The 15,997-nt window shown below is 48.4% G+C and overlaps 1 protein-coding gene across 1 annotated transcript in view; it reads left to right on the top strand.

Annotated features, from left to right (window-relative positions):
• Nucleotides 1-3,010: 3,010 nt before the first annotated feature.
• The window catches only part of MUC4 (mucin 4, cell surface associated), a 29,988-nt gene continuing 17,001 nt past the window's right edge, over nucleotides 3,011-15,997 (top strand). Inside the window, 8 exon segments of the mRNA XM_061192738.1 lie at nucleotides 3,011-7,841; nucleotides 8,481-8,594; nucleotides 8,930-9,082; nucleotides 10,427-10,560; nucleotides 11,309-11,473; nucleotides 12,223-12,378; nucleotides 13,495-13,625; nucleotides 15,102-15,190. Coding sequence (XP_061048721.1) covers nucleotides 3,011-7,841; nucleotides 8,481-8,594; nucleotides 8,930-9,082; nucleotides 10,427-10,560; nucleotides 11,309-11,473; nucleotides 12,223-12,378; nucleotides 13,495-13,625; nucleotides 15,102-15,190 — 5,773 coding nt within the window.

The raw sequence follows: 15,997 nt of genomic DNA, 5'->3' as shown, positions 1-15,997 counted from the left end.
GAAGGAACTTGTCTTCATCTTTTGTACCTCTCAGGGCGGTCTTAAGGGAAGGAGTATTTGGTGACTTTAGCAGGAAGACTGGCCATTTCAAATCAAATAAAAAATATTAAAATTTAATCTTATTCTAAACTCCTTGAAAAAAATTGATGATGCTTTTTCATTTCAAAAACACATTCACGTTATAGGATTTTTTAAAAATTAGTGTATGTAGTTGACAAATTTACTTTTGAGGCCCTGAATGTATATGTCAGAGGCCTCAACCACCTAGAGAAGCACTTTCTTCTAGATATTAACCTTATTAATGCTCTGAGTGTTTTGAATTTGACTAATCAGGAAAAATCTCCCCCTTCAATTAAGTATTTTGAAACTGGCTGTTGTCATCACCTTGGAGAAAAGAGCTCTTTTCAAAGAAAGAGTGTGTCTTAGCCTTGATGTTCATATTACTTAAGAGAATAACATCTCTTGATAAATGGAAAAGGTACTTCTATATAGAACCAAATACTGCAAATTTGTTTAAAACTGGATTCATTGTTGTACTCAATAATTACTGGAAAAAAATTAGTGTCAACATAAGGGTTGAATCAAAAAGAAGTTAGCTCTGTGGTTTTTTCAATAAAGTTTTTTGGAAGTTAAAGATAGTTTGGGGGGAAAAATCAGATAAGGTATCTGAACTAATGTAAAATATAAAATGAAGTTAGATTGTCATCAGTGAACTGCCATTATTATGCCTATCTCTTTATCACTGGGTCGAGACTTTTGTTGAGACCATCTACAAAAAGGGCCACACAATGACTTTCATGGGCGCTAGGCACTTTTGTCTTCCTGGGCTTCTTCCTCTGATTAAAAAAAAAATTAAAAACTATACTTCATTACTGTGTTGGACTAATGCAATCAAGGCTGGATTCATTATTACATATTCATTATAATTACACTGATGTTTTTTCCTTCTGATTGTAAAAGAAATTAACATGAAAACAGTTTTATTGATCCTAAAAGTAGCTTGGGCCCCAGGCCCTGTGGCTCTATGCCTCATCTACTTGGGGGCTTGCTGGCAACTCTAAGGCAGTGGTGCCTTGAGAAGCAGCTTGCTGAGGTTTGTTAAAAGGGGGTCGGCCTGTTCTCAGGACCTCCCACATGGTTCTAAAAACCAACAGAATCCATGCTACTCCCATTTAAAAAGAAAAAGTAAGGTAGAAAGGGAAAGATCTGGATTGTAGGTAGAGGGACCACCCACAAAGATGGTCCTCAGAGACAGTAAAAGGAAATAAAAATAACTGTATATCTGAATATAAGAGAGAGTCCAGGGCTTCCATGGTGGTGCAGTGGTTAAGAATCCGCCTGCCAATGCAGGGGAAACGGGTTCGATCCCTCATCTGGGAAGATCCCACATGTCACGGAGCAACTAAGCCCGTGCACCACAACTACTGAGCCTGCGCTCTAGAGCCACAACTACTGAAGCCCCGTGCCTAGAGCCCGTGCTCTGCAACAAGAGAAGCCACCGCAATGAGAAGCCCGCACACCGCAATGAGAAACCCACACACCGCAACGAAGAGTAGCACCCGCTTGCTGCAACTACAGAAAAGCCAGCGCGCAGCAATGAAGACCCAATGCAGCCAAAAAAAAAAAAAAAAGAGAGAGAGAGCATCCACCCCAAAAACACCCACAATATTCCAGAGAAGAGGGAGTCCTCATAAATTCTCTTGTATTATTCGGTCTACTCCCAAATGCTTTATACTGAATAAACAAAGTTGTTTAAGACAGTACAAGTAGTTGACATGTACTGTCAACAGTACATGTATCTAGTCGTGTCAGACATTCAAATACACAAGTTCATAATATTTCCCTTTCCTTGCTCTTCAAAGAAGGTCCTGATGAGTCAGCAAAATTCTTAGGTAACTGAGATGGGGTACGAGAGAGAAATGAAGGAGGAAAAGAAAATCAGAAGGTTATCACTGGGGGAGAAAACTGAAGGATTATTAGAAATAGAATTAGGAGACAGGTGAGAAGGAAAACTGAGAAATAAGCACTAGGTTAAGGAAAAGAAAAAGAGGCTATGAAAAAGGCAGAAGGCTACTCATCTCCTTTATCATGTTTGAGAAATGTTTATATAGGATATGCAAAAATTTGAATGTTTTTCATTGAATGAACAGTGTGTGTATTTTAATTAAAACACTGTTCTGAGACTGCAGCTCATGGATCTTGGCTTCCATATAAGCCTTATATGGGGAAGGTAGGAGTATACTGGGCCAGTTTCAATTACCATACCCACAGAATTAATGGTAATGGAGAAAATGTTAGCACAAAGACATTCATTGAAATATTACTTATGACTAGGTGCCACAGTGTTGGTAGAAACCTTAGACATGGTTAAATAATTAATCCTGCAGCCATTTATTCTGAAGCCCTGTGATATAGAGTGATACACGCGCAAAATGATTGTGTTATAAACTTTCCAGCTTCACAGAAGGAACCTCTCTTGTCTCATGAGTCCTTGTATCTTATATTTAAAGGCACTGCCCAAACAAGCACAGCTGGAACTCCATCTGCCACAAATGGACACTATCTGACAAGTAGTGTTACTGAGGAACTGTCCCCTTCTAGTATCAGCCACACACCTCTCCCAGCATTGGAAACGTCCACAGTAACAACCTCAACAAAGTCCATTGTATACCAAACAAAAGGCACATCACATTCTGTTACTAGCGATTTTGCTCCAGTCACTTTGGCAGTCTCAACAACACCTGGAGAGGAGGGAAAAACAAAAGCATCCTCTTCCAGATCCACTAGTCAGGAAATATTAGCATCATCTCAGGACCAGCAGACTCAGCCCACAGAGACCAAGGAAAACTCCAAAACCACCACCATAGCAGCAGCAAGCCAGTCATTCCCTTCATCCAGATCAGGTGGACATATAAGAAAACGGAGCATTACTCAGGAGACATCCTCTTCAGGTGAAACACCCACTTCATCCCCAGCCAGTGTGAGCCACACACCTGCGACAACATCAGAAATGTTGACAACACCAACCTCGAGAGACAGAAATTTCTCCCCATCTAGTGGAAGCAACACATCTCCTACAACTTCAGAGATGATGACATCACCAGCTTCAACAGACACCAGTGTACAAAGCACAAGGCAAACATCACCAGCTGTAACAAGAAATATCACTCCAGTGACCTCAACAGTCTCAATGACAACTGGACTAGAGGAACAATCAACCTTACCCTCTTCCACCACTTCTACTGAGGAAACATCAGCATCTTCTCAGGACCACCAGACTCACAGCATGGAAACCACCAAAGAAACTCAAAGCACCACCATCACAGATGTGACCACATCAACTCCCTCATCATCCCCAAGTGGACACACTCTTACAGAAGGCACTCCCCAGGAGACATCCTCTTCAGGTGAAACAACCACTTCATCCCCAGCCAGTGTGAGCCACACACCTGCGACAACATCAGAAATGTTGACAACACCAACCTCGAGAGACAGAAATTTCTCCCCATCTAGTGGAAGCAACACATCTCCTACAACTTCAGAGATGATGACATCACCAGTTTCAACAGACACCCCTGTACAAAACACAATGGACACATCACCAACTGTAACTAGAAGTATCACTCCAGTGACCTCAACAGTCTCAATGACAACTGGACTAGAGGAACAATCAACCTTACTCTCTTCCACCATTTCTACTGAGGAAACATTAGCATCTTCTCAGGACCACCAGACTCACAGCATGGAAACCACCAAAGAAACTCAAAGCACCACCATCACAGATGTGACCACATCAACTCCCTCATCATCCCCAAGTGGACACATTGTTACAGAAGGCACTCCCCGGGAGACATCCTCTTCAGGTGAAACACCCACTTCATCCCCAGCCAGTGTGAGCCGCACACCTGCAACAACATCAGAAATGTTGACAACACCAACCTCAACAGACAGAAATTTGTCCCCATCTAGTGGAAGCAACACATCTCCTACAACATCAGAGATGATGACAACACCAGCTTCAACAGACACCAGTGTACAAAGCACAAGGCAAACATCACCAGCTGTAACAAGAAATATCACTCCAGTAGCCTCGATAGTCTCAATGACAACTGGACTAGAGGAACAATCAACCTTACCCTCTTCCACCACTTCTACTGAGGAAACATCAGCATCTTCTCAGGACCACCAGACTCACAGCATGGAAACCACCAAAGAAACTCAAAGCACCACCATCACAGATGTGACCACATCAACTCCCTCATCATCCCCAAGTGGACACACTCTTACAGAAGGCACTCCCCAGGAGACATCCTCTTCAGGTGAAACAACCACTTCATCCCCAGCCAGTGTGAGCCACACACCTGCGACAACATCAGAAATGTTGACAACACCAACCTCGAGAGACAGAAATTTCTCCCCATCTAGTGGAAGCAACACATCTCCTACAACTTCAGAGATGATGACATCACCAGCTTCAACAGACACCCCTGTACAAAACACAATGGACACATCACCAACTGTAACGAGAAATATCACTCCGGTGACCTCAACAGTCTCAATGACAACTGGACTAGAGGAACAATCAACCTTACTCTCTTCCACCATTTCTACTGAGGAAACATCAGCATCTTCTCAGGACCACCAGACTCACAGCATGGAAACCACCAAAGAAACTCAAAGCACCACCATCACAGATGTGACCACATCAACTCCCTCATCATCCCCAAGTGGACACATTGTTACAGAAGGCACTCCCCGGGAGACATCCTCTTCAGGTGAAACACCCACTTCATCCCCAGCCAGTGTGAGCTGCACACCTGCAACAACATCAGAAATGTTGACAACACCAACCTCAACAGACAGAAATTTGTCCCCATCTAGTGGAAGCAACACATCTCCTACAACATCAGAGATGATGACAACACCAGCTTCAACAGACACCAGTGTACAAAGCACAAGGCAAACATCACCAGCTGTAACAAGAAATATCACTCCAGTAGCCTTGATAGTCTCAATGACAACTGGACTAGAGGAACAATCAACCTTACCCTCCTCCACCACTTCTACTGAGGAAACATCAACATCTTCTCAGGACCACCAGACTCACAGCATGGAAACCACCAGAGAAACTCAAAGCACCACCATCACAGATGTGACCACATCAACACCCTCATCATCCCCAAATGGACACACTCTTACAGAAGGCACTCCCCAGAAGACATCCTCTTCAGGTGAAACAACCACTTCATCCCCAGCCAATGTGAGCCACACACCTGCGACAACATCAGAAATGTTGACAACACCAACCTCGAGAGACAGAAATTTCTCCCCATCTAGTGGAAGCAACACATCTCCTACAACTTCAGAGATGATGACATCACCAGCTTCAACAGACACCCCTGTACAAAACACAATGGACACATCACCAACTGTAACGAGAAATATCACTCCGGTGACCTCAACAGTCTCAATGACAACTGGACTAGAGGAACAATCAACCTTACTCTCTTCCACCACTTCTACTGAGGAAACATCAGCATCTTCTCAGGACCACCAGACTCACAGCATGGAAACCACCAGAAAAACTCAAAGCACCACCATCACAGATGTGACCACATCACATCCCTCATCATCCCCACGTGGACACACTCTTACAGAAGGCACTCCCCAGAAGACATCCTCTTCAGGTGAAACAACCACTTCATCCCCAGCCAGTGTGAGCCACACACCTGCGACAACATCAGAAATGTTGACAGCACCAACCTCAACAGACAGCACTGTAGGAAACACAGGGAGCATATCACTTTCTGTAACTAGAAATTTTGCTCTAGTCACTTCAGCAGTCTCAATGACAACTGAAATAGAGGGGCTATCAACATTGCCCTCTTCCAGCATCTCTCCTCAGGAAACATCAGCATCTTCTCAGAACCACCAGACTCAGAGCACGGAGACCACCAGAGAATCCCAAACGAGGACCATCACAGCAATGATCACATTAAGTCCTTTATCTTCTCCAAGTCGACACACTCCTATGGAAGTCATTTCTCAGGAGACGTTCACTTCTGGTAAAACAAGCACCTCATCTCCTTCCAGTTCCAGCATTATATCTCTCAGAGCAACAGAATTTTTGACAGCACCAACCTCAACAGACACCACTGTAAGAAGCACAATAGACACATCACCTTCTGTAACTAGCAATTTTCCTCCATTCACTTCTAAAGTTTCTACAACATGGCAGTCAGTAGTACAATCAACTCCACTCTCTACCAGTTCTTCAACTCCAGAAACATCTACGGTTTTTCACACCCACCAGAGCAAAGGCACAGAGACCACGGGGTGGCCGTATACCAGAAGCGCAATCTCTACAGGTATTTCTCATGAAACAATTACTCCAGGTAAAACAACAACAGTCACTTCCTCATCCTTCAGTGACAGCCACACAGCTCAGTCACAAAAAGAACCGTTGTCAACACCAGTAGCTGCCACTACATTAATCGCAGAAAGAACATATACTTCCCCAGCTAGTACTTCTTGGGTTTCATCTAAGGTCTCAACAATAGGCGAACAGAAAGAGCCTACCACACACCGCTATCTGAGCACATCTGCTCAGCAAACAACAGCGGCGTTCTCCCAGCCTCATTGGACACAAGGGACAGAGACCACCGGAGGTACTCATGTCAGCAGCACAAGCTCCAATATGACTCAAACCACTGAAATAGTCACATCCACATCTCTTTCATCCATACTAAGTGGACACACATCTCAACAAACTGTAACAGCAGGCCCAACAAGGCAGTCAACACCACTCTCTGCCAGCATCTCTCCTCAAGAATCATCAGCTATTTCCCAAATAGGTCCCACTCAAGGCACACAGACTGCACAAGAATCCCAAACCGTGAGTTTATTCTCCCCCGTGATGAACACAATCAAAACAGTCACATCTGCAACTTCTTCATTCGAACCAAGTGGACACTCGCTCTCAGAAAGTGTGCCTCAGGATACGTCCACCACAGGTGAAGTGACAACCTTCATCCCAGCACCCTCCAGGGAGAACCACACAACTCAGGCCACTACCACTACCACAGGACTGTGGACAGCACCAACCTACCCCGACACCACGCTGGGAACTTCAGGTGGCACATCATTTTCCATAACAAGCACCATTCCTCAGGCCACCTCTGTCGTCTCAACCTCGGGAGGCCAAGGAGGACAATCAACATCCCCTGCTACCAGCGTCTCACTTGACACAACATCAGTCATTTCCCAAACCCATCAGACTCAAGGCACAGCGACCACTGGAGAACCACAAACCAGTACGTTGGCCTCCTTGGTGACAGACACCACCTTGGGGGGCACAGCTCCTGCTTTGTCATCCACAGCAAGCAGCCAAATAACTTCAGGAAGTGCTCCCCCAGAAACATCTACCTCAGGTAAGATCAAGAGTCTCTCACCAACTTCCTCCAGGGAAAGCCACCCAACTCTGTCAATGACCAAACTGTCCACTGCAACCAGTCCTGACACTACTCCAGGAACCACAGGACTGGGGTCCGTTATTGTCTCCAGCACCATTTCAACCATCATCTCTGAGGTCTCAACAACAGGGAGACCTACAGGACAGTCAAGCCCAGCTTCTCCCAGCACCTCTCCTCAGGAAACCTCAGCCATTTCCCAGATGGCTCAGACTCAAAGTACAGGAACCACCAAAGGATCTGAAACTGTCAGTTCAGTCTCCCAGGTGACTGAAACCTTCTCAGCAGTCACATCTCCACCTCCTTCATCCACATCAAATGTACACACATCTCCACAAACTGTTACCCATACACTGTCACCTTCAGGCACCAGCACAACCTTTATCTCAAACCCAGTCAGCGACAGCCACAGGACCCAAACAGCAATGCCAACCATGTCATCTGGGGTAACTGAAGGGACAGCTACAGCCACTTCTATCACCCTGAGTGATGTAGCCTCTCGTTCTCCTTCCACAATTTTGTCCACAAGTGGAGAAGTTCTGACAACAACCCTAGGCTCATTCACCCATGAAAATATGACTGCTGGGGTCATTCCCCCTGTAGGTTCTGACAATAACTCCTTGACAAATACCACACAAGTCCCTGCTACCTTAGTGGGCGAGTCAAGCACACCCACGTCTGAGCATCTTGCAATTGTTCAGACAATAGCCTCTACTATGCATCCTATTACAAAGCCAACAGATATGGTTTCTACAGGTAATCATAACAGTGTAGCTGGATCCACACCGACTTCACCATTTCCACTGACAAGCTACCTTTTGATCAAGACCACTCCTGATACTTCTTCAGCATGTAAGTATTCTAAGAGTCCATTGCTTACTCTACAGCCATCCACAGACTATTCTTTCTCTGACTCTACTTCTGGTAATGTGGGCACAGCTCAGACCATATTGAGTTTCTATACTTCAACCGGTAATTCTTCATTCTCTCAATCAGCCCCTGGCCCTGCAGTCACCTGGAGCTCCACCACCCTATTCACAGGTCACCCCACTCATTTGTCTGTTACCAGCACTTCTCCACCATCCACAGCATCCTTAAGCTCCTCCGTGAAGACTGAGACATCAGGTAGGTGGGGACTCCGGGGTCTTGGTCTCTTACAGTGGCCCAACTGGCTCAGTTCAGCCTCAAGGAGTGCTTGAGAGAGGAAGGTGAGTTAACACTGCCAGGCTGGAGGTCAGGTCCACGAGAAGATGAAGTCAGGGGCGGGTATGGTGGGTGACAGGCTCATCATCCCTTCTACCCCAGGAGATAACTGCTTTTCTGCAGGGAGTGATTTGGGTGTGACCAGAAGACAGACAGGTTTCTAGCTGTCTCTCCCAGCTCCTAAAGTCTCTGACTCTCTTTAACTCTGCTATTTTCTCTGTAAAACCCACTCCAGTCTTCTTTCCCTGCCTGCCCAGGAACAATCGTAACCTCACAGAAGACAGACAGTGGGAGAAGCGCAGCAACATCTCTACCCTTAACAACCTCCCAGACCCTTACCATGTCCACTGCTGGCACTTCCAGAGGCACCCACTCAACAGCTGCCCCAGTCCCTATCAAGCCCGAGAAAGGCAAGTGATTCCATAGAGCTGGAGCCTCTCCACCCTGGGAGGGAGAGGATGGAGTTAGATGTGGAGGTTGTAGCTGTGGCAGCTGGATTGGATCTACCAGCGAGGTCCCTCGTGGGTCGTTGGGGGAGCCAGTTCTGTGGATCTCTCCACTGCCCCACCTGGGCCATCGGAAGTCCAGCTGCTCTCCATACCCCCTCGATAGGGGTGGGTAACTGAGTGCTTAGTCTCAGCCTGCTTGCTCATAGGCTGTTGTTTTGAATCACAAGGGCCTTACAGGGACAATGCAAGAGCATCAGAGTTGGGTGCTGGGGGCTGGCTTTGCACACGGTGCTGGGCTAGGAGCTGGAGATACAGAAATGATCAAGGCGCTGTTTAGCAAGAGACAGAGCTGCTGCCTCTGTAGGTGCCATTAGAGGAATAAGCCCAGGATATTAGGTGCGCACACTGGAAGGCCCGAGGGAATGTCAGGGGTGGGGGGTGGGGTCAAGGTGAAGAGGAGGCTTCCTGGAAAGAGTGAATAGGAGCTGGGGTAGCGGAAGTGCCCCAGGCAGGCAGGAGGGCCTGAACAGCTGGAATAAAGGCATGGACAGGAAAAGCAGTCCTAGTGTTGCATGGGGAGGAGATCCGTAAAGAATTCGGGGTTACCAGAAGTGAGGGGAAGGGTGTTGAGAAGCAAGGCTGTCATGTGAGGGAATCTTGTAGATAACAGGCACCAGGGAGGACGTGGCGTGATTTACATTTATGAACCGTTCCATGGTGGCTGGGGTGGGAGATGAATTTGCAGGAGGCCAGGAGAGCAGTGTAGAGACTGCTGCGGTATTCCAAGCAACACCAGGTGAGGGCTGCCAGTATGGAAAGGGGGAGGCCCATTTGAGAAATATTTAGGACAAGATTTCTCGAATTGGAGCCCAAGGACCTCCATGGGGGATCTGATGACAAATTCTACAGGGATTTTAAGTTTATCTAGAGAAATATCATCTTAGGGAACAAGTCTCATTCTGTGAAATGATCTTTCAATTACTCATCTTCACTACGTTGGAGGAATTTTGTCTTTTCACCCTTAAAAGAATTTTGAGTACCATAACTGGTACAGAATAATTTGTTGGTATTCTGACAGCAGAATCTGTTTTTCTTCAAACTGGGGAAGGCTGAGCGTACCATTTCAGGGGTAAAATGAGGAGATGGGTTGAATGCAAGTGGACAGAGGAGTCCTTGATGGTTCCCACTTAGGGGAACAGGGGACAAGGGTGGAGGAGCAGCTTGGGGACACTCTTGGGGGCCCCTACCAGCCCTGATGACATCAGGGCCCATGAGAACTTCCTGCTCCTCTTTGTACCGGCCCAGGCGTTTCCCTCTTCCCCTACGGGCTGCGTGCCAGAGACCAGGAGTTTGTCAAGAGGACTGTGGACTTCACCTCGCCACTCTTCAAACCCCAGATTGGCTTCCCCCTCGGCTCCTCTCTCCGGGATTCCCTCTACGTGAGTCCCCGACTGCAGCCCAAAGGGCAGGACCCATGACCTGCATTCCGCGGGCCTTGCTTCTCCCTCCAAGCCTCAGAGACATCCCTGTGACCATGACCAACCGTGACCATGACCGAGCAGGAGAATGGGAGCAACGCTCGTCAGGCACCTACTGTGTCCCTGCCGCTAGCTCAGTTTGCATGCACCGTCTTTAATGATAGGGCACCAGCTGAGGAAGACAGGGAGCTAGGCAAGGCCTCCCCACCCAGGTGGACAGAAGTGTTGTCACCTCAGTAGAGAGGTGCCGGGGCCTAGTAAGCTCTCCACCGTTTTCAGGGGCCCTTTTATTGCGTAGGACGCTCTGCTTGGGAAAATTGACTCTTTGATGCTGTTCACATTTTCTATAATTATTTCCTGGTTCCCTGGTCCAAGTATTGATACTTCATGTCTACCGGAGGAGAGCTGAATGGCAGTCATGGCCCTCAGTGAGGGGGCTGAGTCAGGACACACTGTGAAAGGGTCTGCCACTGAAGCAGGACAAAACCTACCACCTTAGGAAGGTCTTAGGACGTGAGGAATGGCCTAAGGATGAAGAGTATTTGTGGGAGAACTATGTACAGGGCCTCTCCCAGCAGGCAGGGAGATGGATGAGACCTTCCAGAGGTTGTTGAAGTCTCTGAAGTTCTACCCTCACGCATCCCAGGAGCTGACCCAAGGCTGGGATGCTCCCTCCCTGAATGCTAACCAGAAGAACCTTTGTGCTCAGTTCACAGATAATGGCCAAATCATTTTTCCGGAGTCAGAGTACCAGATTTTCTCCTACCCCAACCCTCCCCTTAGAGGCTTTACAGCCTGGGATCCTGTGGCCCTGGTGGCTCCATTCTGGGACGATGCTGATTTCTCCAACAGCCGGGGAACCATATTTTACCAGGTGGGCCTTTCAAAGCTCAGCACTCAGGGTCCTGCAGCAGCCAAGGAGACACAAAGGGCTGTGTGGAGGGCCTTGAAAGTGCTCCAGCTGTCAGAGCCCAGGCTCAGTGTGGGCAGGGACTGAAGCTTAAATATGAGGGCGGGAAGGAAGCAGACTAGGATACAACCACGGGAAGACTGCAGGTGACAGAGATGGGGTGCAGCGATCCATGGTTTGATTTTAGAATGAGGTTGTAGGGGTCCATCCTAACGAGGCTGAATCAAGCAGGGACCCTGCGTGTGCTCCTGGGTGGGGTTTATGATTGCAATCAGTGGGCGCTACCAGCGCAATGAAAGCTACCGCAGGCGAATGTGGATCGTGCCCCTGCCACGGACAAGGCACTGCAGAAGGTCCAAAGGTGAAGAAATACGTGCCTGTCTTCAAGGAGCCTTCAGCTGGACATAGGGAGGTACAAATGGGCACAGGTGGTTGCACAGTCGGAGCCAGTTTATGCTAAGAGGTGCACAAGTTCAAGTCCAGAAGACTTGGGTTTCTGGGCCTCGACTCTCCACTCCACACACCCCAGGTTTCCCTGTGGCCCGAATTTGGATCTATCTTAAGGTCACAGGCACTAACTGTGAAAATGTAGGCCTGGCAGGGGGAAGGACGGGAGACACAGGTGGACTAAAGTGAGCAGAAAGTGGGGGGTCCCTCAGGAGTATTGAGCTGGGACCCTCATTTCCTTGTCCGTATCTGCCTTCTTTTCCTAGGAATACGAGACTCTCTATGATGAATACAACCTGCTAGTGAGGGAGGTGGAGTCTTGGATTAAAATGTTAACAAACACCCAGAACTACAAAGCCAGGTGGACGCTAAAGGTCACGTGGGTCCATGCCCCCGCCTATCCTGCCTGGGGGACCATCGGGGTGAGTGGACCAATGGGCACTTCCCTGTGAACCATCTGGAAGCCAGACATCCTAGAATCCTAGGCAGAGCCCACTCTTCTAAACTCCTCTCTGACTCAAGGACAGATGGCTGATTATAGCACTCCCCTCCCGGCCCACCTCCCCGCCTCCCCATCCCCCATCCCTCCACCTCCAACACTCCCCCACCCCCGCCCTGTTTCCTGAGCACTTACCATGTGCCAGGTGTGCCTCAGGGCTTCGCTTACATGACATCACACCAGCCCAGAGCACTGGGTATTAGGAGTTGAAACATGGGACATGAAATTTCTGTTAGTCAAAAGTGGCTGCCTATTGGCAATTTTATATGGCTCAGCCTAACATTATTATCCACATATTAGAGATGAGGAAGATGATGGCTAGAGAGGTTAAGCAACTTGCTCATGGTCACCCAGCTAGCAAATGACAAAGCCAGGCCTGGAACTGAGGTTTTTCTGACTCCGCACTCTGGCTCTCAACCAAAATGCATCCAGTGGAAGGGGGCACACCACAGGCTCTCCTTAATCTTCTCTCTGGGGCCTCACCGCTCGGACAGTCACAAAGTTATTCCTCGTGTCTGGTCTAAAAAGTCACTCACTTCTTCATTGGCTCAACAAGTTCATTGCTTACCTACTTTGTACAAGCCCAGTGCTTGACACCCACCTTCAGAGAACCTCCAGTCTCACCTGCGTGGTCCTCCACGCTATTTAGGGTGAGGGGACGTTGGGACAATATCCTTAAATATCCCAGAGGAAGTTCCTCAGGCCTCTCCCAGCTCTCGAGTGTCTTGGCTAACCTCTCAGGTTGCTGAAGCTTTCTCATACAGACCCTCTTCTAACTGGATTCTAATCCAGAGTCCTTTACCTTCCCTCCCTGGAAAGAAGTCACAAAGAAGGCAAATCCACCATGGCAGGTGCTTTGACAGTTAGGGTGAAATCTCTGCATAATTCCAAACTTGCTTATATTTTAAGCCCATGCCTTTGCTCTGGGTAGGCCAGGAAAAGGTGACGTGGGTGTCGGGTGGCGGGGGAGTGGGATGGGTGGTGGGACATCCCAGATCTCTCACAGGCATCCCTGTGTCTGTCTCCTGCCAACCCCCAGACCAGCACCTACCAGGCCATCCTTTCCACAGACGGGAGCAGGTCCTACGCCTTGTTTCTCTACCAAAGCGGCGGTATGCAGTGGGATGTGACCCGGCGCCCAGGCAACCCCGTCCTGATGGGCTTCTCCAGGTAGGACAGGGAGGGGTTGTCAGCACTGAGCAGATAACTGGAGCCCTGCAGAGCAGGGCTTGTGCTGCACACACACTCCATCCCCCCCAGGACAAGGCAGGATTCCTCCTTGCCAATGCTTCTGACTCACACGGACTCCAGTTCCCACTTCTTGCTGTTTCAGATTAAAAGATCCCTATTCACCCTGCCATTCTCTTCCCTACCCCAATCCCCGTGCACAGTGATAATAATTCCCAGAGTTTTGACTTCTAGGATTTCCACTGACATTAGCTGACCTCTCTTGACTTCTCAAATAACATCACAATAACAGCCAACATTTATTACACCAAGTACTTAATAGGCATTATTTCATTTGACTATCACAACAACCTCATGAAGGAGATACTATTTACTACCCATTCTACAGGTAAGGAAACTGAGGTACAAATAGACAAGTCATTGCCCAGAGTCACAGAGCTGGGAAGTGGCAAAGCAGGAAGTTGAATCCAAAATAGAATGCTGAAATCTGCCTTCCTGACTTCTGATGGGCTGAGAATTAACCTCTCGCCCAGGGGCACCAACAGCTTGTGTGGGGTCAGTGGCAAAGATGGAGAGCAGAGAGATGGATGGCGCGTGGATGCGGGCGTGGGTTCCCAAGTGTGGAGATGGCTCATTCTCTGACACAACAGTTCTGAACCATGGTGTGTGTGCAATCAGTTGTGAAGGTCACATGTAATTTGTTACTGGTAATTGCTGCAAGGGTTTTTCTCCGAGAGTGTGTTCAGGATCGCCCCTATAATTACATTGCTTTCACTTGCTTTTTGATGTGCCCTGGAGGAGAAAGTAGCAGAATTATCCAACTTAGCTGGGAATTTCACACCTTTCTGAGTGCACCCATGGAAGGTGTCACGCCCATGTGCCTCATCTGTCCTGTGTCAAAGGGGAGAAAGGATCCGGAGTCGCTGCTCTGAGGCGTGCACCCAGAGAGGCTGCGGGTTCTGCTCCAGGGTTCCCTCCTTCCTGGAGCAGCGCTTAAACACCACCCTGGGGTGTGGGGAGAGGGGCGGAGCACCCATTGCCCGGGTCCTCCTAACTCAGAGACTGCTCCTAACCCTCACAACCAACCATCCCTTACAGCGCCCCCTCTCCAACCCCTAGTTGAAGGGAAACTAACAGGAAGGAGGCCTGAGCTGTTTCTTTCACACCCCCGTCTCAGGACCAGTTTCCTGCAGTTCTCCATCTGATGTGGAATAAATTAGGGCCTCCTACCCCTGCCCCATCTGCCTCCTTCCCGCTCCTGCTTAGCGCTGGGAGTCAGTGATTCTGGCTGCCTGGCTGACCAACTGACTGAATAGCTGACTGACCAGCTGATAACTAATGACTGGCCGGACCGAGTGGGTGACTGGCTGACTGACCAGCCGGATGAATGAGTAACTTGCTGACTGAGGGGAAAGAGTCTGTGTGACAGAGGCCAGAGATTCTTTCCTTTGCCTGCAGTGGAGATGGGTATTTCAAAAACAGCCCGTTGACATTCCAGCCAGTGTGGGAGAAGTATCGTCCAGACCAATTCCTGGATTCCAACTCAGGTAAAAGCGCCACCTTATCACACTGGAGGGACTCAAGTCCTCTTCTCTCTCGCACTCCGTGTGCCATGACAGTCCTAGAGGGGCAGCTCCCTTGTATCTCCACCATCCCAAAGGGTGTTTCCAGCACAATCTGACCTCCCACAGGTGGAATCCAGACTTGGCACCGCCCAGGGAGCAGCGTACCTCCTGCACCCTCATGTAGTACAGAGTCTTCTCCCTGGAATGAGCCAAACCCAGGAGGGCTATGAGAGGGGGCCCAGATCCTGGAAGTGAGGACGGGGGTACAGCAGGAGGTGGGGACATGAATGAGCAGTTAGGACAATTCTCCAAGTGTCCTGTCCCAGAGCTGGAGTGAGAACCCAGATGAGATCCCTTAATGGATCTACCAAAAAGGAGTTCCAGGGGATCTGACATCCATTCAGTCATCATTTATTGAGTACCTGCTGTGTGCTGGACACAGTGCTAAGAGCCAGAAGTATGAAAAAAATAAAGACCAACTCTGTTGGTCTCAGAGAGCTCTCACTCTGGTAAGAAGGCCGGTACTTTAGGTCCCATGGGCCTCCTCCATGACTTGTACTGTCTGGTGGCCCCAAAGGGAAAGAAATTACAGTTTCCAAAATGTGATAGAACAAAAGATATTTTAGCATTAGAAATTAGCCATGTAAACTGTGAAGCACAAATCCAGTTCTATTTGTTCTGTGGCAAGAAATTCTGGTAAACAGAAGCTGAGTCAAATCATGAGTGCCATCTTGTGGAGAAAGCTGTCCTATCAGATTAAGTCCCTTCTATCCAGATGCATCTGCTTGT

This window comes from Eubalaena glacialis, chromosome 6 (assembly GCF_028564815.1).
Source record: "Eubalaena glacialis isolate mEubGla1 chromosome 6, mEubGla1.1.hap2.+ XY, whole genome shotgun sequence".
NCBI classification, from domain to species: domain Eukaryota; kingdom Metazoa; phylum Chordata; class Mammalia; order Artiodactyla; family Balaenidae; genus Eubalaena; species Eubalaena glacialis.
Note: the sequence above shows the minus strand (reverse complement) of the source record. Positions and strands in the feature narration are given on the sequence as shown.